Here is a 24,813-nt window from a genome sequence, read left to right on the forward strand (position 1 = left end):
TTTGTTTGGCACAGGTCGATATAAACTAGAGTTGTTCATGGGTTTGTTTGGCACAGGTCGATATAAACTAGAGTTGTTCATGGGTTTGTTTGGCACAGGTCGATATAAACTAGAGTTGTTCATGGGTTTGTTTGGCACAGGTCAATATAAACTCGAGTTGTTCATGGGTTTGTTTGGCACAGGTCGATATAAACTAGAGTTGTTCATGGGTTTGTTTGGCACAGGTCGATATAAACTAGAGTTGTTCATGGGTTTGTTTGGCACAGGTCAATATAAACTAGAGTTGTTCATGGGTTTGTTTGGCACAGGTCGATATAAACTAGAATTGTTCATGGGTTTGTTTGGCTATATTGGCTTTATTGTCGGTAACCTGTAATCTGTTTGGCACTGTCTCAATAAGAGATGCACATCTATGCGTTAAGGGAACACGCTCATATTTTGGCACCATATTTTTCGGAAATGCATCTGAAAACACCAAAATCGCAGAAGAAATACTATTAAGGTATAAAAAAACTGATGTTTTTTTGTGGGGAGCGAACCCATGCCGGTGACTAAAAAAACAATTACAATACCTGAGCATACGGACAGATACTTCAGTGATGTAATTTAAACCTATATTGATAACATTGGTACCATCACGGGATAATGTCAATCAAACAATCACGCTACAGCCTTTAGTTGAATCGCGTTGATAACGATTCTTAAAATTGTGGACTTTAAAGACAATATCTGCGCATATATTAACATTTGTTTCTCACCCATTCTGTGAATAGAATGACCCGACCGTAAATTTGAAACACTAATGACAACAATATACATGTATAATGTTATGCGACAATTCGCGACCCGAAATGTGTTCATTTAAGCAATGGAAGTTGAGTTGTATATATAAATTATTGAACTATGCTCTTTAAATGCAATATTGCATAAGTGTTTTTAAATGATTAAACTCATTTTAAGGAAAAAAATGATTTTTAATACATTTTTTTTTGCATTTCGACATTGAAATGACCTTGACCTTAAGAAAGTATGTCCTTAAAATAAATTTTGAAAATAAACTTTTGTTTACAAATATTATAGACAATTTTTTTAAATATTGGATATAAATGCTCACTTTGTAGAGAGGTTAAATTAGCCCAAGTTCGGTAAATATTTCAATACAAATGCTACAACTATTCCTAATCATGTTCAAACAAGTGACCCGCATGGATGAGCATTCATATGAAATATCTTGGCTTTGTGGTGTTTCTCTATTTGTTGCCAATTCTAAATGATTGTTCTTTTTTGAAACGAGCCTCATCTGTATTATTCCTATGAAGTCTGGCTGAGCGTGGCTCTGTGATGTGGGAGAAGAGGTACATTGAACAAATTATTGACGAGGTAATACGGATGACTGACAAAAGCCGCTAACAATATACCACCAAGAGCAAAAACAGAGCGCATGCGATCATGTGATTTAAAAAGCAAACTGCAGTCAGTTGTTTACAAATTTATTTCAAAGATTTTTTTTTGCTGATAAAATTTATTATGACTGAGAGACAACACATACATTGTATTAAAACATAAAACAGAATCACATGATTAACCGGTTTCTAATTGCTTACACAAACAAACGTGACATTGTTAAATATGTATATAAGAAAACAATTATAGCATATGAAATAAAATTAAATATAGTTTATAAATACACTGTGTCAAAATACAACATATACTTTTCAATGTATAAAGATATAAATGTGTATATGCACTCTGAATATCTACAATAACTCAAAAAAATAACTTGAATCAATTGCATATAAAGCAGATTCAATGACCGACGTCAACTTATTTTCATCAAAAGCATACCAAAGCAATAACAGCCTCCTTTAGTTCAAATCAGGCGCGTAGCTGCCTATACGCGAGTACGTGGCTGAATCCACGATTCTGACAAAAATAAATCAACAAAAGTTGCAGTGCGCGTACTTGACTACTTTAAACTGTCCATTTTCCAGTACTGAATAAAGCAGAACGCCATGAATACACCAGATTGCATCATGGTCTTTAAAATTTTCCGAGCGGGGGGGGGGGATGCCTCTTACCCCCCCCCCCCGCTTCCCCAGCACAATTATTTATCCAAATGAATAAAGGGCTAGCTACGCCCCTGCAAATGTCATTTTAGCAGGAAATATACATATTGAAATAACAGAAACTATTATCTTATGCTTCATGGTGGTTAATAAATATTTATTAGTGAAAAGAAGTATATTTTACTGTTTTCAACACTATCTCTCACGTCCAAATCAACGTCAGCACGCACAGGGTTGGAACACATTTTCAATGACGTCATTTCCGAATTGATATTAAGTTTGCATACAATTTGGCGCGCCTGTTTTAAAAACTACTATCAACTGTCATTCTTTACACTTTGTAGTAAGATAAAACTATTATTTTAATGTAAGAGCGAGATAATTAGCCTCGCTAATAGCACTAGAAGCAAATATTACACTCGTAATGCGCTACTCTTGAAATCTAGCTTTTAGTGCTAACTCATTGAAATTTATTTCGCTTTCACACTGAAACAAGCAAATAACATCAATAGTCCATACTTCACATTTCCCTAATAATAATGATAATAATAAAGCATAGAAGCTAGAACCCTCATATCAATAATCGTCACTCGTGACATATAATTCAAACTAACACAATGCAAATAATTGTGACAATTGTAACTTGAGGAGACATCCCAAAACGTCACATGAATAGGATTATAGAATATATCAATATTGTAGTGCTTTTGAAACGATTTGAGTAAAAAAGCCAATTGATTTCAAAATTAAAAAAAGGGATCTTACAAATTTTCTCGATACATAACAGCCGTGGTATTCAATATACTCGATACATAACAGCCGTGGTATTCAATATACTCGATACATAACAGCCGTGGTATTCAATGTATATATTCACTGACGCCGGAAGAAACGTGCTATACAAGGATATACAGTGATGTAACATGTTATTAGCTACTGTCTGAATTACCGGACGTGGTACATTATAAATTTGTATCTTGCACTTTGTAATGTTTATACAACAATATAATCGCACAGCGTTATCCGCAACAAACTACAACTTCCGCGATCGTTTCTTATTAGCATATTATTAGTACTCGTACTATAATGTATTGAAGTCAATAACGAAACTGAATGTTTATGTTAATATGTGTACATTATTTACACCTTTGCAAATAGACCGCTAGATCTAGAACAATTATGGCACAACATCAGGAACAGCATCAGGAGCGCTCGTTGAGTAGTCAGGGTAGTCAGGATAAAGTACAGATGTAATGGCGTCTAAAAAGGGGGCTTCTGTTGTCACATTTGAAGCACTAAGTGTAACCCGTTTAACATTTTGCATATCAGCAGTTACTGTCGTATTTGTGTGTTCGATTGTATTATGCAACATGCTTGATTTGGAAATTCCCTCTCTGTGTGAACTTTCTGGTTTTATCGGCGTAATGTCTTCAGAAACGTGTACCGCTTTGGTAACGTTTTTGTAATCATTTGTAGTGGCATCGAACACAGGCGTTTGAGTTGTCAAGTTTTCCATGGTATAATTCTCTGGCGATGTCAGATTAAAATCAGCAGGTATATCCGTAGTCTCATAGTAGTACTCATAATCAGTAGTTTTAGACGTGGGTGTTTGTGTTGTTCCGGACAACGTCAGAGCAACATTGGATTCTAAAATATTTAAAGAGGTCGTCTGTGTTTCTTCCTTCGTTGCGGTTGTTTGTATCATTTTTGCTAATGTAGTTTCCTGTATGTTTACACTACCAGGGGCCATTGTTGTTTCGGTTGGTATTAATTCCGTTATATTCTCAGGCACCACTGTATCGTTATAACCTGTCTCCTCTGACATTATGGTTTCGTTGAATGCAGTTATATTTGAAACTGAAACAGTGTCGGTTGTTGTTTGACGGTTAATCTTTACTCTTGTTGAATCTGGAGAAACCGATGTCTGTACAATTAATGGAGCTTCCGTAGTCTCATAAAAATAGTCCAAAAAACTTGATACGTCCATTGGGGCGGCAGTTGTTAAGTCGGACAAGGTGTTGTTTTTGTTTAATTCAACTTGTTTTGTAATTTCCTCTTGCATCTGTGTATTACTATGTAGTTTAGATGTTTGAGTTGAGTCAACAAAAGAAGGTGTTGTGAGATCTTGTTTATGTATGTCCGTACCATCTTTAATTCTAAATGTTGTAATATCTACCACCAAGTTTTCAGTGGTTTCCTGAGGAACTACTGTTGTTATGATATCTCGACTTGTTAAATCAATTACTTTATCTGATCCTGAAGTAGTGTTAACCGCCTTTAATGTTACTGATCCAGATTGTTTACTAGTTGTTAATTGTCCTTGGGTTTCAGGTTGAAGCGTCGTTTCAAACGAATCGAATGTTCCTGAAACACTTGCTGTTTCTGGTTGTAATGTTGTAGTCTGAATAGTTTTAGATTTTTTCGTCGCTTCAACGCTAGTCCCAACAACAGTAAGCGCTTCTGTCTCTGATAACACTTTACTCGTAGATTGAGTTTCAATTGGAAGGGCTTGTGTTGTGTCTGTGACGGTTTCTGCTTCTCTGGTGCCTTCTACAGCTGTTGTTAAGTTAAAAGCTCTATCTTGAGGTGTTGTCATTTTGCTTTTAGTCAAGGACATTGGATCGACGTCCTCTGATGTCACTGATTCAGATGGTAGACCCCCTGTTATTTGTTCCGCTGTTTCAGGTAGAAGTGTCGTTTCAATCAAATCAAGTGTACCTGAAACACCTGTGGTTTGTGGTTGGAATGTTGAAGTCTGAATTGTTTTAGTTTTTCTCGTCCTTTCTACACTAGTCCCAACAACAGTAGGCGCTTCTGTTTCTGATGACACTTTACTCGTAGGTTGAGTTTCTATTGGAAGGGCTTGTGTTGTGTCTGTGACGGTTTCTGCTTCTCCGGTGCCTTCTACAGCTGTTGTTAAGTTTACAGCTCTATCTTGAGGTGTTGTCATTTCGCTTTTAGTCAAGGACATTGGATCGACGTCCTCTGATGTAACTGATTCAGATGGTATACTCGCTGTTATTTGTTCCGCTGTTTCAGGTACAAGTGTCGTTCCATTTGGTGTTTGCACTGCTTCAGTCATCTGCTTCCCCCCATCACTTGTCCCTTTTGTTTCAAAACCAAATGGTGTTTTTGTCTCTGATGGCACCTGAGACACTGTCTCCGTAGATACTATTTCAGTTGAAATTGATCGTGTGGTTTCCATGCCGATTTCGATTGTTCCAATATCTTTTCCAACTGTTATTAAGTCAACAGCCACAATTTGAGGTGTCGTCAAATCAGTTACTGCCGTGGACGTAACGTTTTCTTCGTTCGCAGTTACGACATCTTTGGATGAAATTATTTCAACTTGTTTGCTAGTTGATTTTCGTACTGTCATTTCGGAATGAAGTGTCGTTGCCGCAAACTCAGATATTTTTGATACAGTTTCTACATCCGGCTGAACTGTCGAAATCAGAATTGATTCAGTTATTGACTTCGACCCGTCACTTGTCCCTTCCGATTCAATAACATTCGATGCTACTGGTTCTGATGGCACCGTAGACACTTGTTCGTTAGTTATGGTGACAGTTGGAAAAGCTTCTGTCTTTGTGACTGTTTCCGGTGTTCCGGTGGTACGTCCGATTGTTGTTAGATCATGGGCTATCTTTTGAGGTGTCGTCATTTTAGTCTCAGTCGAAGTAACAAGACGATCTTTTTTTGTTGAGGTACTTCTTCCTGCACTTTCAGTTTGTTCTTGCACCACAGTGGAGATCATTTCTGCAGTAGTAACTGTTTTAACCGTTGTCATGAGGTGGTCTTGTTCCGTTGAATATTCGAAATCATTAAAGGAATCCGTGCCTCCGAAAACTTCAGTTGTTGTTAATTCAGGTGTTGTACCTCTTCTTTCCTTGCTTGAACCTTTTGTCGAAACTGTTTGATTTGCATGCGTTTGTTGTGTCGTGCCAACAATATCAATTGAAGTTTGGTCCACAACTGGAGTACCACTAGTTTTTTTACTTGAAACTGTCGTTGAAAGAATTTGTATCTGCGATGTTTGACTAAATGCTTCAGAAGTCGGATTGGTTTCAATTGCAGTGGATTCTGGAACTTCCGTCGATGTCAAATCGTTTAAGGGCGTTTCTTTAAACTTAGAACTTGTTTCATCTGTTGGTGACACTTCTAAATTGCTTGTTTGTGTTGTAAAGTCTTCAGTTTGAAAATCAGATTTTGAAAAATCTTTAATTCTAGAGGTTGCACTGCTGGATGTAAATTGAGTTTCGTGTTGTGTTGTTTTTGAAGATCCAGCAGTCGTTACCAGTCTTGTTATGCTTGTCGCCGACTCAAATTTTGGAGTTGTCTCTTCTAATAAGTTCGACTTTGCTTCGGTATGCACCTCCGTCATGACAGTGGTTTCGACCTTGGTAGGTGATTCCGTCGTTTGCGTCCGATCAATGCTGGTAGTAAAACTGTCAGATAACTCACTTACGAATTCATTTTTTGTAGAAGTTGTAGGAGCTGTTGTTTGCAGTTGTGTAGTCTGGTGTTCTTCAGTGTCTGTCGTTTTTTGAGAAGTAATGTTTATTGCACCTTCTGCATTAAGATTTATTAATTTATCAGTTATTTTACTAGAAGGTGTACTAGTAGTGGTTTGATTTAAAATCTCAGTCGACTCTATTATAATTTCTGTTGTAAATTCAGATGGAAAAGAAGGAGGCGAAATCGGCGTTTTTCTTGAAATAACTTCTGACGAAGGGGATAATAGTGTACTGCTTTCTAACGAAAAGGTTCCTGTTTTCATTTTTACCGTAATATTTTCTGAAAATGAAGTTGCGTCACCTGTATCATGCACTAAAGATGTTGGTATTTCAAGAGTAGAAAAAGACCCAGTTGTATATTTAAAATTAGTTGTATCAGATACAGAGTCCGTCATATCAGAAACAGTTGTCAAATCGCTTAAAGATATCGGCTTCGTTTGGCCTTGAGTAGTTATGTTCTGTCTCTTGTCTGACTTAAGGAAAGATTCAGTTTGTGTTGGTGCGGCCGTTGATAGAACCGTTGATGTTGTGTCGCTTTCTGTTTTAGCCGCAGCGATTTCAGCAAAAGGGGTTGTCTCAAATTCATTTGGTAAATTTGTTGTTAATTCTGGAGCAGCAGTGATGGTTGGTGTTGTTTGTCGGTCAGTAGAGACGGACTCGTTTGTTTCTTCAAATGTTGCCTCAGTTAAGGTGGTGGTTTCGAGAAGAAATGTATCATTGTAATATGAATAATAGTCGATTCCAATTTCTGTTGTTATTACAGGTGTTTCTCCTGTTGTGGTTATTGAAGATTTTATGGATTTGCTTGTTGTTTCTGGCACAGATGTCCTTATGAGTTCAGGGACAGGTTCAGTTACAGCTTTAGGGGGACTGTCAGTACTTTGATTAATCAAATCCGTGGGAGTAGATTCCGTAACTTCTTTTTTCTCAAATAGAATGCTGTCTGTTTTTACCTCCGGATGTTTAGTTGATATTCTCCTTTCGAATTTCGGGGACGTTGATAGTTCTATAGGTGCCTCAGTTATATCAGTCACTGAAGCTACATCTGTTGTTTTTGTCATATCATCTTTTGCTATTTCTGTAGGTACTGCTGTAAAGGTTTCCTCAAGTTTTGATGCACTGATTATCGTCGTAGATATTTCAGTGTCAGCATCTGACGTGCCGTCTCTTATTCTTGTGATATCATTAAGTGTTGACCCTTCAATTATCGTTGTTGTCATTTCAACGTTCGCTGCTGTTGATGCTTTGACTCTTTCTGTTGGTATTTGAGCATCCGCTTTAGTGGTTGGATATAACGCGTGTATGGTGGATTCAACATCCTGTGTGATTTCAGTTGTTTTTTCGAACGATACAGGTGTGGTCTCTACCATCGGTTCAATAAGTTTATCTGATGAAATATCAAGCTTTTCAGTAGTGGTGCTTTCTTTTGTTCCTACGACAGTGGTTCTTTCCGCTTGAGTAACGTTTGACATCTTTGTATCAAATTTCTGTGTTGTCATATCAGTCTTCTGTGTTTTTTTGTCCATGAAGTCGGTACCAACAGACTGTGTTGTAAACATTTCCTGTGTGGTAGCATCCGTCATGGGAGCTTCAGTTAGGTTTTCAATTGAGCCTGTTACATCTTGTTCCGAAACGATGACCTCTGTCTGTGTGTCCAATGTTTTTGATGTTGTTTCCTCTGGTAAAACTTCTGTAGTGGCTAACAATTGTTGCCAATCTAATTCCGATGTCTGTTCAGTAAATTCATCAATTGTTGTTACATTCGGTTTTGCTTCAGTGGTAACGGCGACTGGTGTATCAGACGACATAACCTTTGCATCTGTTGTAAAAGGTGTTGCAGTATCTGATGTTGTAAATTCAAATAATTCAGTACTTGGTATTTCTGTCGTTTTAAGTGTAGCTGTACTTGAACTTTTCAAGAAGAGTTTTGTAGTTATTTCCCCAGATGTTGAAGTTTCAGCTGGACCTGTCTTGTCTTCAATAAAATAGCCTTCAGTCGATTGCACATGTGTTTTTTCAGTAGTAATTAAAGATGATATAGTATCTGTTTTTTCTGTAGTGTGGGAAATAGATTTTGTTTTCTCTGTTTTCGTTGGTACAGTGACATTAATTGTTGTTACGTTCGGTTTTGCTTCAGTGGTATCAGCGACTGGTGTTTGAGACGACATAATATTTGGAGCTGTTGTGAAATGCTTTACAGTATCTGATGTTGTAAATTCAATACTTGGTACTTCTGTCGTTTGTAGTATAACTGTACTTGTACTTTTTACAAAAGGTTTTGTAGTTATTTCCCCAGATGTTGAAGTTTCAACCGGACCTGTCTCTTTTTCAATCATAAAGCTTTTTGTCGATTGCACATGTGTCTTTTCAGGGGTGATTGAAGATGCCATTGTATCTGTTACTTCTGTAGTTTGGACAATTGGTTTAGTTTTCTCTGTTTTCGTCGGAAGAGACGGGACTGTAACAGTCTTCGTGCTAATTGCATTAGTAACAGGATATGTGACATTTACAGCCGTGACATTTTCGAAAACTGACTCTGTACTGGTAATGTTTGTAAATACAGTTTCGGTCACATTTTGAGCGACAGCCGTAGTTGCGGTAACATTTGAAGTTTTGTTGGTAGTAGTGATTACAGGAGCTGGCGTTGTTGGTTGGGATGTGGTTGTTGCAGGGGCAGGGGTTGTTGTTTCTATTTTAACAAACTCTTTGGCGAAATCGGGATTAAACTGTACTCTCTGCCAAGTCCCTCGTTCCTTTATTTTTGTTTCAAAATAATCCTCAAGTTGCTTGTCTATTTTGTCTTCTCCTTTAAATCTGTCCATGCTTTTCGGTTGCAGTCGTATCCTGAACCTCGCTATTATGCTTCCGTTTCTGAAAAAAGTGTTCATAAATTTACTTCAGTGTTTTCTTGGGATACACTTATTACAAAATTTATTGATTAGTGATAATTAAATCTGATTGAATTTGGTATGTCCTCTTTAACAATAACCTGATTGATATTGTAATAATAAAACTAATAAATAGTTGTTCTTCAGGAAGAATAGTATAGTTGGTATAGTAATTAATATCCACCAATAAAACTACTTGTATTAATATATCATTTGTAGTCTAGCAAACACATAGCTGGGAGACAACTTATAGGGTTTCATTGGTGTGTCATCTGGGATGGTATTCAATAATCAGCATGGTCATACAGCATTGAAATCATTCGCTGTATAGGTCCGTTAATAATTTCAAGTGTCCGATAAGCTACTTTGATCTTAGATCAAATTTAGACCAATATTGAATATCAGCCCTGAACAACAGCAGCAGCTAACATGATTAATATTTGAATTGAACAGAAGCATTGGTCCTTTCTTAGTTCTTAAGACTTACATGAACTCGAGCACTTGACATTCCGAAAACTCGTGCTTAACTGGTGAATCGTCGTTTGTGAAAATCTCTCTGATCTGAAAATGATAAGATAAACTTATATAAGGTAAGATTTATTTTATATAAAATATTAAAACAAATAACAACTGGAGGGGTGAAAGCCGGGATTTCATCTGTTTCATTATCTAATGTCACTTAAACCTTGTCGCTCTGGCTCTCTCTTCCGCTACTCTCTCTCTCTCTCTCTCTCTCTCTCTCTCTCTCTCTCTCTCTATATATATATATATATATATATATATATATATATATATATATATATATATAAGTACAGGACGACGAAGCAAAAACAAAAGTTATTTCAGATAGCATTATAAAAACAGTGCAATTCGCAAAATTTCTTTATAAGTTACAAGACTACACAACCAATGGTGGATATGTTTACACTCGTTAATGATGGAAATGTTTCTACCCTCGTTAATAATGGATATGTTTCTACACTCGTTAATAATGGATATGTTTCTACACTCATTAATAATGTATATGTTTCTACCCTCGTTTATGATGGATATGTTTCTACACTCGTTAATAATGGATAAGTTTCTACACTCGTTAATAATAGATAAGTTTTAACACTCGTGAATGTATGAGTGAAGATAATTCATGCGTTTTCAAAAATGTCTTAGTTTTGTATCTTGAAAAAAATAATTTACTATTTTTTTCTTACATTCGGTTAACTGTCGATAATTAGTCGAATCTAGTTTTAAATGTTAGATACTGTTCTAATTGGCCGAGGTATTCTTGTTTATTCAGAACTTACCGACTGACAAAACGTTTTTTCCATGTCTTTGAACTCTTTGCTACTATTGTCAAGTAGTCCTTCTGTATATTCGTACTTGTGAAACTTGGCGATTGACTCGAACGTTTCTGTAACAGGAGGAAACACAGAAATGAAGAAACGTCTTCAGCAATAAGAAACGATTCTTCTCAAATAAGAATCTAAAATACAGTTTAAAAATTTAGCGCCCCTGATTGGCTGAAACGATAAGCAACACACAAAATCAAGAAGGAACAGACAGACAAATACTTTCAATGCATTTTTAGTGAGTACATAATTTAGTATAAACAGATCTGAAGGGGCTTCAGCGTTAGAAACTTAAAGTGACACTCTTTTTCAAAATCAATACATACACATGTATAACAACATTTATTTTGAGTGATACACGCTCAACTTCTTACTAAAATAAGCATTTATGGTAAATATATATTACTATTAACAATATCATAACTGTGTGTTTAATAGCTGAAAACGCAAAAGTATAAAATGATTGATGAATGCTAAAAGATTTACTATTGTCTCATACGGTAGATATGCCCTGTTTTCTGCACATTTCTTTTCAATTAAACTCGGTATCCTCCATAAGAACCATTGTTTTCGACATTTGTTCATCCTTTTGGGTATATCAAAACACTTGTATTAAATGTGTTAAATCTTATTTGGGAGTAAAAGTGCATCTTTAAAAAGTAACTCACCAAGAGGGGCCATTCTTATGGAGGATGCTGTTGGAGTCCTGGACACTGGAATAGAAACAAGACAAACATTTCAGGCATTAGTTTTCAGAAATTTATTAATTTCGGTAGCTCTTTAATTCCTCTATTCATCATTTCTATTTGGCCTTTGAGAATGTAGTTCAAATAACCACAAATTTAATTTTATATAGGAAATATCAGTTATAAAATTACTTTAATATGACACAAGCATATTAATAAAAAAAGTTATCAACTTCGTGTGTTTTTAACTTTACGCATGGTAACTATAGATCAGTGTGACAGATGGTAGTAACTCTAGGCGTTTGCATCTATAATGAAGCTAATTAATGATTACTTTGTGTACTATATACCTTAAATTATGAGTGTAGTAAAAAAGGTTTTTGACAGCAAACATTGCCATGATTGTTTTGAATATAATTTTTGAACCACGCAAAAAACTTTTAGATATTAAAAAGCAGAGTGACACACAAGTAAGCCCTAACTAAAATTTATAACAAATCGGTTTCAACGGCCATAATTTTTTTATTGATTTCAATCCCCAAATCGACTAGAGCCAAAATATAACTAATAATGTTTGGATGGACACTCTTTCATCGGAAAGGTTGTGATATTCATAGACCAAATCCACAAATGCATTTACTGGTGTGATAGTCGTGTCATACTCACTGAGGACAGCCAGAGTAATGGCCGCCACGACCACAGCGATAAAGGAGAAGATAAGAAACACACAGAGGAGCACTCGACAGGTGGCGCCACGCCGGAAACTATTCCCTGATGCATAGTCGGAACTCCTCGATTCCTCGTCCTGGCAAAGCAAATAATACTGAGGTAATTTAACTATCTCAAATCACATGTTCAACCCCTATTCATAAAGTTTGAATTAAGGGTCATTATGGTAATTTCGTAGTTCATGATGATAATGATGATCATGATTATGATGATATCGTCATCAAGATCATGATGAAAACAATGATGTTTTGTTTAGTGTAAGATTGTAGTTTATTTCACCGACTGAGCCCCCAAAGCCAAATTCCTCGAGTGGCCCAGCCACGAGTGAAATATTTTCTTTTAGTGTTCACGAGATGAAATATATTTAGATTTTACACTAAAACAAAAACTTTTTGCTTATTATTTTATGCTCTAAAAGAATATAAAATGGCATTGTACTTTTTTCAGAAAAGCGCTAAATTGTATTCGAACGTAGCATCATTTCAGAATGACGTCGTTGAGTTTGTGTCCCAGCCCAGTGCGCGCTGACCTTTGATTCAGAAGTGAAAGCGGGCTCAAATTCCAACACAGTGAAAAATAACAAAATGGTATTTTCCTGTTTTAAATACTGAAATGTCATTTTTAATTCAATGATAAATCTCTATAAATATCTTATATAAGGAAGTATACGAATATAGAAATCACCTTAAAAAAAGGAATTCATTCTCACCTTATACACGGGCCTGTTCTGATAAGGCGGCTCCTCAATACTGAACTCGGACCTGACTGAAGGCTGTATGTAGTACTTGTAGGCCCCGTACGGCTCATGGGGATCAAACACATTGTCCTGGCCCATGATGGGGTCAGGGTGCTTACCCTCTTCATCCAGCTGATGTGTGCTTGCGTATAGGGACGCAAGGCGGGGCCACTGAAAAAGATTAAAAAATTGTGTTCATGCATATCAATAAAGAAAATGGTATTGTGTTCATGCATATCAATACAGAAAATGGTATTGTGTTCATGCATATCAACAAATGTAAGGGTTATCGTATAGCCATCATATTAAGAGAAGGGGTCACTCCTTATATATTAAATTAACTATTTTATATTTTACAACGATTGTGAATAAGTTGTGATGGCCTCAACGAAGTCACTCTCGTTGGCACGATGTTACGCGAGAGTGTGGTCTGGTGTTATGGGGAAACCGGAGTACCTGGAGGAACCCCAGTTGTCTGGCTTGGTGACCAACAACCACTAACTAACATGCGCTCAGGCCGGGAATCGAACCCATATCGAATTTGTGAGAAGCAAGTGTGCTGACCACTGCGCTTAACGGACAGTGAGTGTATGAAAAAGTGCAACTGAATAGTCCTTAATAGTTTGAGAAAGTGTCACTAGGTGTCGATTGGCAGGACTTAACACCACACCATAACTTTTGTTCTCATACTTTATAAATGTCCGGCGATGCAAGAAAAAATAGCACTCATTATCAACCACATTTCTCTTATTAGCGTATGAAAGATGATCGCCATAGACAAACAATTTGTCACCAGCTGCCTTAACTGTCCCAAAACAAATTGTATTTGTTGTTTTGGAGTTTGGGTTCTTATTGTTTCTGTTATTGGAGAACATGTGTCAAAATGATATGTGTTACTTAAACTTGGTCAAGAAATTTGTATAGGAAAATGAACAATCCTTTGAACTCAGTTTGTAGTTTCAGGTACATGCATATTGCTTAATTGACTTAAGTAGTCGTAAAACACAATTCAACTTCAATTGATTCATTATATAATTTGAGTCATCTTATTACCGCCCTACACTATTTACATTTGAATTATCCTGTAGAATTAGATGTAACAAGTACATTACTTGGCTAACAAGTCACATTGACAAACTGCATGTCATGCATGTCTGGAACAAGTCCCTCACGCGATTTGCGGTTTTCACATTACAAAAATGTTATGTAGAATAAAGCCCCGAGCGATCATGACAACAAATCACATGTCAACATTTTGATATTGACATTGTTTAATCAATGATTAGATCATTACACATTGATACTTCATTTTTACAAATGAATAAAACGATCTGCCAATACAAAAATACATGTACATATCTTACAAATGTATTGAAATAAGAAATGGTCATCCCTGATTGATACAGCCAACTTTCATAACATACAACTGAAACAGCACGCAATCAAACTAATGTCAGCTTACTTAACAGATGAACTTGAACTGGTCAAGATAATGAAACATACAGAAAAAAACAACACTATGCTATCTTAGTGGTGGGTGCAGTATCTAAAACATATTGAATCTTCCGCCCGGGTAGGTGTCCGCCCGGATAGGTGGTGACGTATCTAATACACACAGAGGCTACCGCACGGGTATATACAATTAGTATATATATATATTGCGCCAACTGCCCGTACGGTAGCCTGTATGTGTATTAGATACATAGATTAATTGTATATACAAGCGCCCGGGTAGTGGGTATAGTATATTCTACACATTGGGACTAGCGCCCGGGTAGTGGGTATAGTATATTCTACACATTGGGACTAGCGCCCGGGTAGTGGGTATAGTATATTCTACACATTGGGACTAGCACCCGGGTAGTGGGTATAGTATATTCTACACATTGAGACTAGCGCCCGGGTAGTGGGTATAGTATATTCTACACATTGGGGCCAGCGCCCGGGTAGTGGGTATAGTATATTCTACACATTGGGACCAGCGCCCGGGTAGTGGGTATAGTATATTCTACACATTGGGACCAGCGCCCGGGTAGTGGGTATAGTATATTCTACACATTGGGACTAGCGCCCGGGTAGTGGGTATAGTATATTCTACATATTGGGACTTGCGCCCGGGTAGCGGGTATAATATATTCTACACATTGGGACTAGCGCCCGGACAGTGGGTATAGTATATTCTACACATTGGGACTTGCCCCGGACAGTGGGTATAGTATATTTTACACATTGGACTAGCGCCCGGACAATGGGTATAGTATATTCTACACATTGGGACTAGCGCCCGGACAGTGGGTATAGTATATTCTACACATTGGGACTAGCGCCCGGACAGTGGGTATAGTATATTCTACACATTGGGACTAGCGCCCGGACAGTGGGTATAGTATATTCTACACATTGGGACTAGCGCCCGGGTAGTGGGTATAGTATATTCTACACATTGGGACTAGCGCACTTACAGTGGGTATAGTATATTCTACACATTGGGACTAGCACCCGGGTGGTGGGTATAGTATATTCTACACATTGGGACTAGCGCCCGGGTAGTGGGTATAGTATATTCTACACATTGGGACTAGCGCCCGGACAGTGGGTATAGTATATTTTACACATTGGGGCCAGCGCCCGGGTAGTGGGTATAGTATATTCTACACATTGGGACCAGCGCCCGGGGAGTGGGTATAGTATATTCTACACATTGGGACCAGCGCCCGGGTAGTGGGTATAGTATATTCTACACATTGGGACTAGAGCCCGGGTAGTGGGTATAGTATATTCTACACATTGGGACCAGCGCCCGGGTAGTGGGTATAGTATATTCTACACATTGGGACCAGCGCCCGGGTAGTGGGTATAGTATATTCTACACATTGGGACTAGCGCCCGGGTAGTGGGTATAGTATATTCTACACATTGGGACTAGCGCCCGGGAAGCGGGTATAATATATTCTACACATTGAGACTAGCGCCCGGACAGTGGGTATAATATATTCTACACATTGGGACTAGCCCCGGACAGTGGGTATAGTATATTTTACACATTGGACTAGCGCCCGGACAATGGGTATAGTATATTCTACACATTGGGACTAGCGCCCGGACAGTGGGTATAGTATATTCTACACATTGGGACTAGCGCCCGGACAGTGGGTATAGTATATTCTACACATTGGGACTAGCGCCCGGACAGTGGGTATAGTATATTCTACACATTGGGACTAGCGCCCGGGTAGTGGGTATAGTATATTCTACACATTGGGACTAGCGCCCGGGTAGTGGGTATAGTATATTCTACACATTGGGACTAGCGCCCTTACAGTGGGTATAGTATATTCTACACATTGGGACTAGCGCCCTTACAGTGGGTATAGTATATTCTACACATTGGGACTAGCGCCCGGGTAGTGGGTATAGTATATTCTACACATTGGGACTAGCGCCCGGGTAGTGGGTATAGTATATTCTACACATTGGGACTAGCGCCCGGGTAGTGGGTATAGTATATTCTACACATTGGGACTAGCGCCCGGGTAGTGGGTATAGTATATTCTACACATTGGGACTAGCGCCCGGGTAGCGGGTATAATATATTCTACACATTGGGACCAGCGCCCGGACAGTGGGTATAGTATATTCCACACATTGGGACTATCCCCGGACAGTGGGTATAGTATATTCTACACATTGGGAGTAGCGCCCGGGTAGTGGGTATAGTATATTCTACACATTGGGACTAGCGCCCTTACAGTGGGTATAGTATATTCTACACATTGGGACTAGCACCCGGGTGGTGGGTATAGTATATTCTACACATTGGGACTAGCGCCCGGGTAGTGGGTATAGTATATTCTACACATTGGGACTAGCGCCCGGACAGTGGGTAAAGTATATTTTACACACTGGGGCCAGCGCCCGGGTAGTGGGTATAGTATATTCTACACATTGGGACCAGCGCCCGGGTAGTGGGTATAGTATATTCTACACATTGGGACCAGCGCCCGGGTAGTGGGTATAGTATATTCTACACATTGGGACTAGCGCCCGGGTAGTGGGTATAGTATATTCTACACATTGGGACTAGCGCCCGGGTAGTAGGTATATTATATTCTACACATTGGGACCAGCGCCCGGGTAGTGGGTATAGTATACTCTACACATTGGGACTAGCGCCCGGGTAGTGGGTATAGTATATTCTACACATTGGGACTAGCGCCCGGGTAGCGGGTATAATATATTCTACACATTGGGACTAGCGCCCGGACAGTGGGTATAGTATATTCTACACATTGGGACTTGCCCCGGACAGTGGGTATAGTATATTTTACACATTGGACTAGCGCCCGGACAATGGGTATAGTATATTCTACACATTGGGACTAGCGCCCGGACAGTGGGTATTGTATATTCTACACATTGGGACTAGCGCCCGGACAGTGGGTATAGTATATTTTACACATTGGACTAGCGCCCGGACAATGGGTATAGTATATTCTACACATTGGGACTAGCGCCCGGACAGTGGGTATAGTATATTCTACACATTGGGACTAGCGCCCGGACAGTGGGTATAGTATATTCTACACATTGGGACTAGCGCCCGGACAGTGGGTATAGTATATTCTACACATTGGGACTAGCGCCCGGACAGTGGGTATAGTATATTCTACACATTGGGACTAGCGCCCTTACAGTGGGTATAGTATATTCTACACATTGGGACTAGCACCCGGGTGGTGGGTATAGTATATTCTACACATTGGGACTAGCGCCCGGGTAGTGGGTATAGTATATTCTACACATTGGGACTAGCGCCCGGACAGTGGGTATAGTATATTCTACACATTGGGACTAGCGCCCGGACAGTGGGTATAGTATATTCTACACATTGGGACTAGCGCCCGGACAGTGGGTATAGTATATTCTACACATTGGGACTAGCGCCCGGACAGTGGGTATAGTATATTCTACACATTGGGACTTGCGACCGGACAGTGGGTATAGTATATTCTACACATTTGGACTAGCGCCCGGACAGTGGGTATAGTATATTTTACACATTGGGACTAGCGCCCGGACAGTGGGTATAATATATTCTACACATTGGGACTAGCGCCCGGACAGTGGGTATAGTATGTTCTACACATTGGGACTTGCGCCCGGACAGTGGGTATAGTATATTCTACACATTGGGACTAGCGCCCGGACAGTGGGTATAGTATATTCTACACATTGGGACTAGCGCCCGGACAGTGGGTATAGTATATTCTACACATTGGGACTAGCGCCCGGACAGTGGGTATAGTATATTCTTCACATTGGGAGTAGCGCCCGGACAGTGGGTATAGTATATTCTACACATTGGGACTAGCGCCCGGACAGTGGGTATAGTATATTCTACACATTGGGACTAGCGCCCGGGCAGTGGGTATAGTATATTCTACACATTGGGACTAGCGCCCGGGCAGTGGGTATAGTATATTCTACACATTGGGACTAGCGCCCGGGTAGTGGGTATAGTATATTCTACACATTGGGACCAGCGCCCGGGTAGTGGGTATAGTGTATTCTACACATTGGGACTAGCGCCCGGGTAGAGGGTATAGTATATTCTACACATTGGGACTAGTATCCGGGTAGTGGGTATAGTATATACTACACATTGGGACTAGTATCCGGGTAGTGGGTATAGAATATACTACACATTATAGCTAGCGCCCGGGTAGTTGGTATAGTATATATAACACATTAGGACTAGTACCCGGGTAGTGGGTATAGTATATATTTCACATTGGGACAAGTACCCAGGTAGTTGGTATAGTATATACTACACATTGGGACTAGTGCCCGGGTAGTTGGTATAGTATTTACTACACATCGGGACTAGTATCCGGGTAGTGGGTATAGTATATACTACACATTGGGACTAGCGCCCGGGTAGTGGGTATATTATTTACTACACATTGGGACTAGTACCCGGGTAGTGGGTATAGTATATACTACACATTGATACTAGTGCCCGAGTAGTGGATATAGTATTTACTACACATTGGGACTAGTAGTACCCGGGAAGAAGGTGCAGCATCTATTAATCATTTAGGCTACAACTTAGGTAGTTATTGAAGTATCTATTACACATAAGCATAAGCAGCCGGGTAGTGGGTGCAATATATATAAATATACATTAACTATACATTGGGGCTAGCGGCAGGGTAGTGGGTATAGTATAGTAGTTAGTGGGGTATCTATAACACATTGATGCTAACGCTCGGACAGTGGGTACAGATACTTTTACAAAGACAGAAGACAGACTGTACTTCCCAGTGAATTCCAGATATTAGAAGACTTGAGTAAGATACAAGAGATCCTGATGCGATACCCTAGCTCATTGCGAAGAGACCTCTTATTTCTTCCAGGTGCTTGGTGAAAAGCACGGATTCACGGAATACAACTATCCTGGGTTTAACCAGAACTGAGGACCGAGAACTAGACAAGGGAGTACATTTTAATGTTTTTCGTTTTGACGAGGCCGGGGTTTGAACACGCGGTCTTTGTCACCCAAAGCGAGCATTCTATTTCTAAGTTATCGGAGTTAAAGTGCAAATTTGAAGTTCACATAATTTTAATTAGTCTTACCGGCCTTTAAACTCATTATTTTAACACTTTCTGCGTCAAAAAACATGAGGTCATTGATACGTGTGAGCCTTATTCTTATGCTTGACGTCCATCATTGAAATTGGAGATCAGTGACCCCCCATTTACATAATCATATTCAAATAAGTTTGAGGTTTTCTTTCTTCATTTTTTTCTTTCTCATGCACTAAATGTCAAGAAAAATAAGTATAAGCCGAATTTAAAGAAAAAACTTAACTCATAACGTTCAACTCTGGTGCTCTCGTTATACGTGACAATTGTTTTCTCAAAAGTAGCGGTTGAACGAAGTTGAGGTTGAAAACAAAACCATATGATGCATGGCTGTTTTCACCACCAATTCATCCTCTATAAACTACTTTAAAACCATTGTTTTGCAATATGCAAAATACATCTTTCGGCAACTGTTAACCGAAAGAAGGTAGAAAAATTACTTTCATGATTTAGTATAGCATTTGTAGACATTTTTTGTGAAATTTTCTCATTTACACCAAAAAAAACAGTCAGTGAAAAACGTATCCAAAATAACTAATCCGTCATCAGCTAGGCCGTGCTCCATTTCGACAAGCAGTATTTAATCACTCCAACAAGGCGAGAACAATAACAAGATAATTATGCCCTTCGACAAGTGCGCAATTACATTACCAATAATACGGCATGGTACAATTATAAAAATGTTGGTAGAGTTCTAAGTAAATTTCAAAATAATGACACTAATCATATTAGTCATATACCGTCAAAATCATGGCTAGTTTAAGGAAATGTCTGGCTTGATAATCTAGGTAATTAAAAGGATTTCGTACCCTAGTCAGCTCCTGCCTTATTCATTTTGCACCCTCCAGTTAATGGTCATTTCGTAGAAAGTCGTAGTGAAAATGACCGAAAGTCGTTTTGTAATCGTTATTTTATATGTCTTAACATTTATCGTAAGGTCCAATAGACTCATAAAGTTACAAACTTGAATTTCAATCCAGGGGTCGCAGGTTTGATTTCCCGCCGCACAAATAAGCAATTATAATAGACGTTACATGGGTGTCTCGAGTGACAGTGTTCTTTGCTAGTGCAAGTTAAAGAACCAGGGTAGCTGTTACCAGGGTTACATTCTGTCTCTGCACTTTGCTCCAAAATCTAATATGACAAACGGATTATCGGAGCACTTGCCGAAAGGGCCTTGGTCGAGTGCAAATATAAATAAACTCAAAACCACCAACACATGACAACAGTTGGAAGATGACAGTCGCGGCATACTTCAACGTGTCAATTGACTATTCATTTATTATACTTTATAAAGATAAAGACCAAAGCCCCGGACTTTGGAGCAGTGAGGGTCACTTACAAAACGCTGAAGCAAGTCCTCAAAACTTGGATCTCTGGCCCAAAACCAGTGGAAATATATCCCTCGTTTCTTATCACGTCATTCATGTAAGTCCACCCTGTTCCAAAAGGGCAAACAGCATGCAGCGTACGGTCACGTTTGCGCTCACGTGTTGGATGAAACCATGAAATGGTTTGTTTTTTTCACCCAATAATTGACAAATGCAACCATGAATTTACATTGCACTGGCAAAGCCTTTCCCAATGATTAATAACGACCAGGATTTGGCATACATTGTCCAATGTTAAATTTCATTAGGATTCTTCAAATTAAAGGATTACTACCGCCCGATAGCCTATTTAATAGTTAAGCATTCGCTTAGGGTGCGCAATATTGGTTCAAACCCCAGCCACGTCAAATTGAAAGACGTTTAAATATGGCACCAATAGCTTCCTTGCCAAGCCCTCGGCATTAAAATGGTAGTACTTGGGACATGGGGTACATAGTACTTATTAAACCCAGGACAGTTGCTTTACACTGAACTCGTTAAAGGACCAAGAGGTCTCTTCGCAAAGAGCTAGCATACCGGTACGGATCTCTTGTATCTCATTCTGTTTCTTCAAGTCGCATATCTGGATTCGGCTGGTAAAACAGTCACTTCTATTTCATGTCAGTTGTGGCATTTAAATCACAATTGAAGTCGCGATGGTGTCAGGGCGGACCTTGATATACTCAAATCAACAAACTCATAAACAATGACTCCGCTTGAAATGTTACGTAACAGCGCGTTTGGTTCTATCATTAATTTACAAAACATTGACATACATTGTCACATCATAAATTTACAAGCTATTGTTAAGCAAATCGTTGCCTGACATATTCAGTTATTTACCCCAAAATCTGAAGTTCTAATCGCGAATAAAAAAATAACAAAGGTTTAGCATACCTCTCATTCACTCCAATCATTATATATATACAATGTATGGTAAATGAGGTTATACGCACAATACATGTTATATATTCTATATGGACCCAAGTTTGTTTCAAGCATAAGTAAACACGTGTTTGCATGCATGTCCACCATTTGATTCTTTAATGGATAACTTTAAAAAATGACCAGGCAAAAGCAATCAACTAACACCTAGTCATATAATATTATGTTATGTTTTTACACAATCACATTTGTCCGACCGTTCTCTTCAAAACATCAAGTACAGTTACTATAAAGATTTAACCAATCTCTGTTTTGTTCTGTTCTGTTCTGTTCTGTTCTGTTCTGTTCTGTTCTGTTCTGTAACTGCCATTCATGACTATAAGTTAGTAACATACATTAACACTACTGTCTTAATGTTTCATCGTAACAAAAGTTAAAGGATGCGTCTAGGCAAAACGACTCATTAAAGAGAAACAATTAAGTCGGTCAATCGATCACCAGCGTGTAACAAGTGCGTGCAAAGTTACGTTTTATACGTTAACGCTTCAGACAGCCTTACCTTATCATGGAATCTTAATCTCCAAGAAGCCATTTTCGAAATTCCTTAATGACTTTCACTTAAACGTCCAGCTAAACGGATTTCAAAAATTAACGCCCCAAAAATTAGAAGGAATGCGTTGTTTTTAGTAGTATTTCATTGTTTTGAAATGTGTAGGGCGTTGTCATGTTTCGCGTCACAGTAAAGGCACGACTTCACCGTATATATTGTTCCTGTTATCCGAATGCACGAACTCTTCTATATCATTGTTCTGTGATTGCTACGAAATATGTTTTGTTGCACTTTGTAATCCAATTTAAATGCTTTATATCAAAACTTCATTCACGTTTACTAAACTTAAACTATTCCATCGACAAAACCTGTTATGTGCTTATTAGCCGTGACGCCAACGTAACGTAACGCTACGGTAGAATCACCGCTGTTCACAGAGAATACGTTAAAAATAACACAATTGATTGCTTGATGCATTAACGATCCTATTTAGACATTTTTGACAACTCATTATTTAAGGCCAATGTGGTTTTCACTGTACCACCAGTTTGAACAGGATTGTTAAACGAGATTGATGACTGACTTTTAAAAACCGTGGCAAATCAATAATATGGAAACACGTTTTTAATTATTTTCATGAAAAAAATATGTAGGGGGATGGGGGGGGGGGGGTAAACACGAAAGAAGAAAGAAATAATGGGATCAGTAAACGACAAACATGATTAAAAGGGTAATCTTAAAAGAGTAACAAAATAGTGAGTGACCGGGAAGACAGTATCAAGAAAACAAGTTCATGGTAAGAATGACTGGAGCGCGCAAAAGATAAAACTACAGGGGAAAATAGCATAAAAGATACCAGAAACACATAGCAGGAACAAATTATAGAAACATTATATCAGGAACACATAAATATCAGAAAGAAATAGCACCGATAACTCAGTAACAGAGCGTTCGCTTCGAGCGTGGAGAGTCACGAGTTCAAACCCTGGCCGGTTATACGTTAAACTTTGGTAACAGCAGTTTCCTTGCCCTAGTTTCGGCATGAAAAGAGTAGAATGGAGAGTTTGTAATGGTTAACTCCAAGAAAGATGCATCCCGTGTATCGGTGTCGCCAACGTAATGTTGTCAGTGTAATGTATTTAATGCTTTATTACATTCATACTCATACGCACACGATCTTGAATCTAATCAATAACTGAACTATCAACAGACATGCAACTGTTAGGCAGAGGCGAGCTTATCATACAAAGATGCGGGTTTATCAAAAATACTGGACTCTGAGTGGCCACTACAGCGTGCTTTACACCGAGCACGGCAAATATCCAAGAGTGCTAGGGTATCGCACCCGGATCTATCCTATCTGACTTTGTTTTGTCAAGTCTTCTTATATCTATATTTGACTTAAACTTACAGTCGCTTCTCTCTTATGGCATTTCAACACAATTTAAGTCATGATGGCGTCACGGCTGAGCTTTACGCAACAAGAAGGCAAGGGCAGACCTTTATAAACTCAAATAAACTAACAAACAGGAACAAATAGCAGAAAAAAATATAACAGAAATGTAACAACATAAAGATATGGCAGATCATAAGAAACCAAATATTTCAACATCAGTGATAAGATAAAATATAACAGGAAAAGAATTACAAACACTGGATGAAAAAGAAAAGGTAAGCGACAGAAACATTTGGAGAGTATTGTTTACGCAATTAAAGGAAATGACGTCAACAGGCAATGAGAAAACATTAGTAACGAAGTTTGATATACAAACTCTTTTGTAAAACGTGAATTTTTTTTTGAGAATCATTGAGCATTTCGGGATTGAACAAAAACAGATATTGAGTGAGATAAAATCAACAAATAATATGTAACTTCATTAAAGTATGTATTATTATGGCAGACAGAGTGAGGGCGTGAACAGACGTGTTCACGTCTAGGGAAGGTGGCTGTTGACACATGTACATGTCAACCTCTGACATCCTTCTCTTTGGTCAACGTGAATACCACCCCTGGCGGCTTGGTTTTATAGGCGTTTCATTGGGGAATACATCATACTACATTTGCGAAGTTGTTATTATTTTGTAATTGGGAATTCCGGTACGTTGGCTGGCTCAGCGACCTTGTTATGATAATTATACAAATGATAACAAATGAAAACACAGAACTTTAGCCAATGGACAGTATCATTGCAGCCACGTATATTGCGATCGCTTTTTCGAAGGAGCATTTTTAATAAGTTATGAAAACTTTATCAGCACGAAGAGCTTTAAGAGAAAATGGAAACCCCTGACAAACTATTTACCTAAAGATCTTGGTGTTACGATGATTGTTCATACGCCCTTGAGATGGCCGCAATATCCGCAATGCGCAAGTTATTATTCCGCTTCATTTCAA

The 24,813-nt window shown here is 38.6% G+C and overlaps 1 protein-coding gene across 1 annotated transcript; it reads right to left on the minus strand.

Annotated features, from left to right (window-relative positions):
* Positions 1-1,476: 1,476 nt before the first annotated feature.
* LOC128219924 (mucin-22-like) lies at positions 1,477-22,826 on the minus strand. Its single transcript, XM_052928102.1, has 7 exons — positions 22,428-22,826; positions 12,942-13,139; positions 12,170-12,308; positions 11,486-11,530; positions 10,773-10,879; positions 9,959-10,032; positions 1,477-9,454 (listed from the first exon to the last, which is right to left on the minus strand). Exons 1-7 carry the CDS (start codon positions 22,458-22,460, stop codon positions 3,244-3,246), a joined length of 6,807 nt encoding a protein of 2,268 aa, XP_052784062.1. The 5' UTR covers positions 22,461-22,826; the 3' UTR covers positions 1,477-3,243.
* Between the last annotated feature and the right edge of the window lie 1,987 nt (positions 22,827-24,813).

This window comes from Mya arenaria, chromosome 15, assembly GCF_026914265.1.
Source record: "Mya arenaria isolate MELC-2E11 chromosome 15, ASM2691426v1".
NCBI classification, from domain to species: Eukaryota; Metazoa; Mollusca; class Bivalvia; order Myida; family Myidae; genus Mya; species Mya arenaria.

What these genes read in the sequence shown, in the direction of transcription:
- LOC128219924 (XM_052928102.1), bottom strand. Translation starts at nt 22,460, where the DNA reads ATGGCTTCTTGGAGATTAAGATTCCATGATAAG. An exon ending in AAAAAACGTTTTGTCAGTCG is followed by an intron (nt 10,033 to 10,772) that starts GTAAGTTCTGAA and finishes TATCATTTTCAG; the next exon opens with ATCAGAGAGATTTTCACAAA. An exon ending in TGTCAAGTGCTCGAGTTCAT is followed by an intron (nt 9,455 to 9,958) that starts GTAAGTCTTAAG and finishes CACTTTTTTCAG; the next exon opens with AAACGGAAGCATAATAGCGA.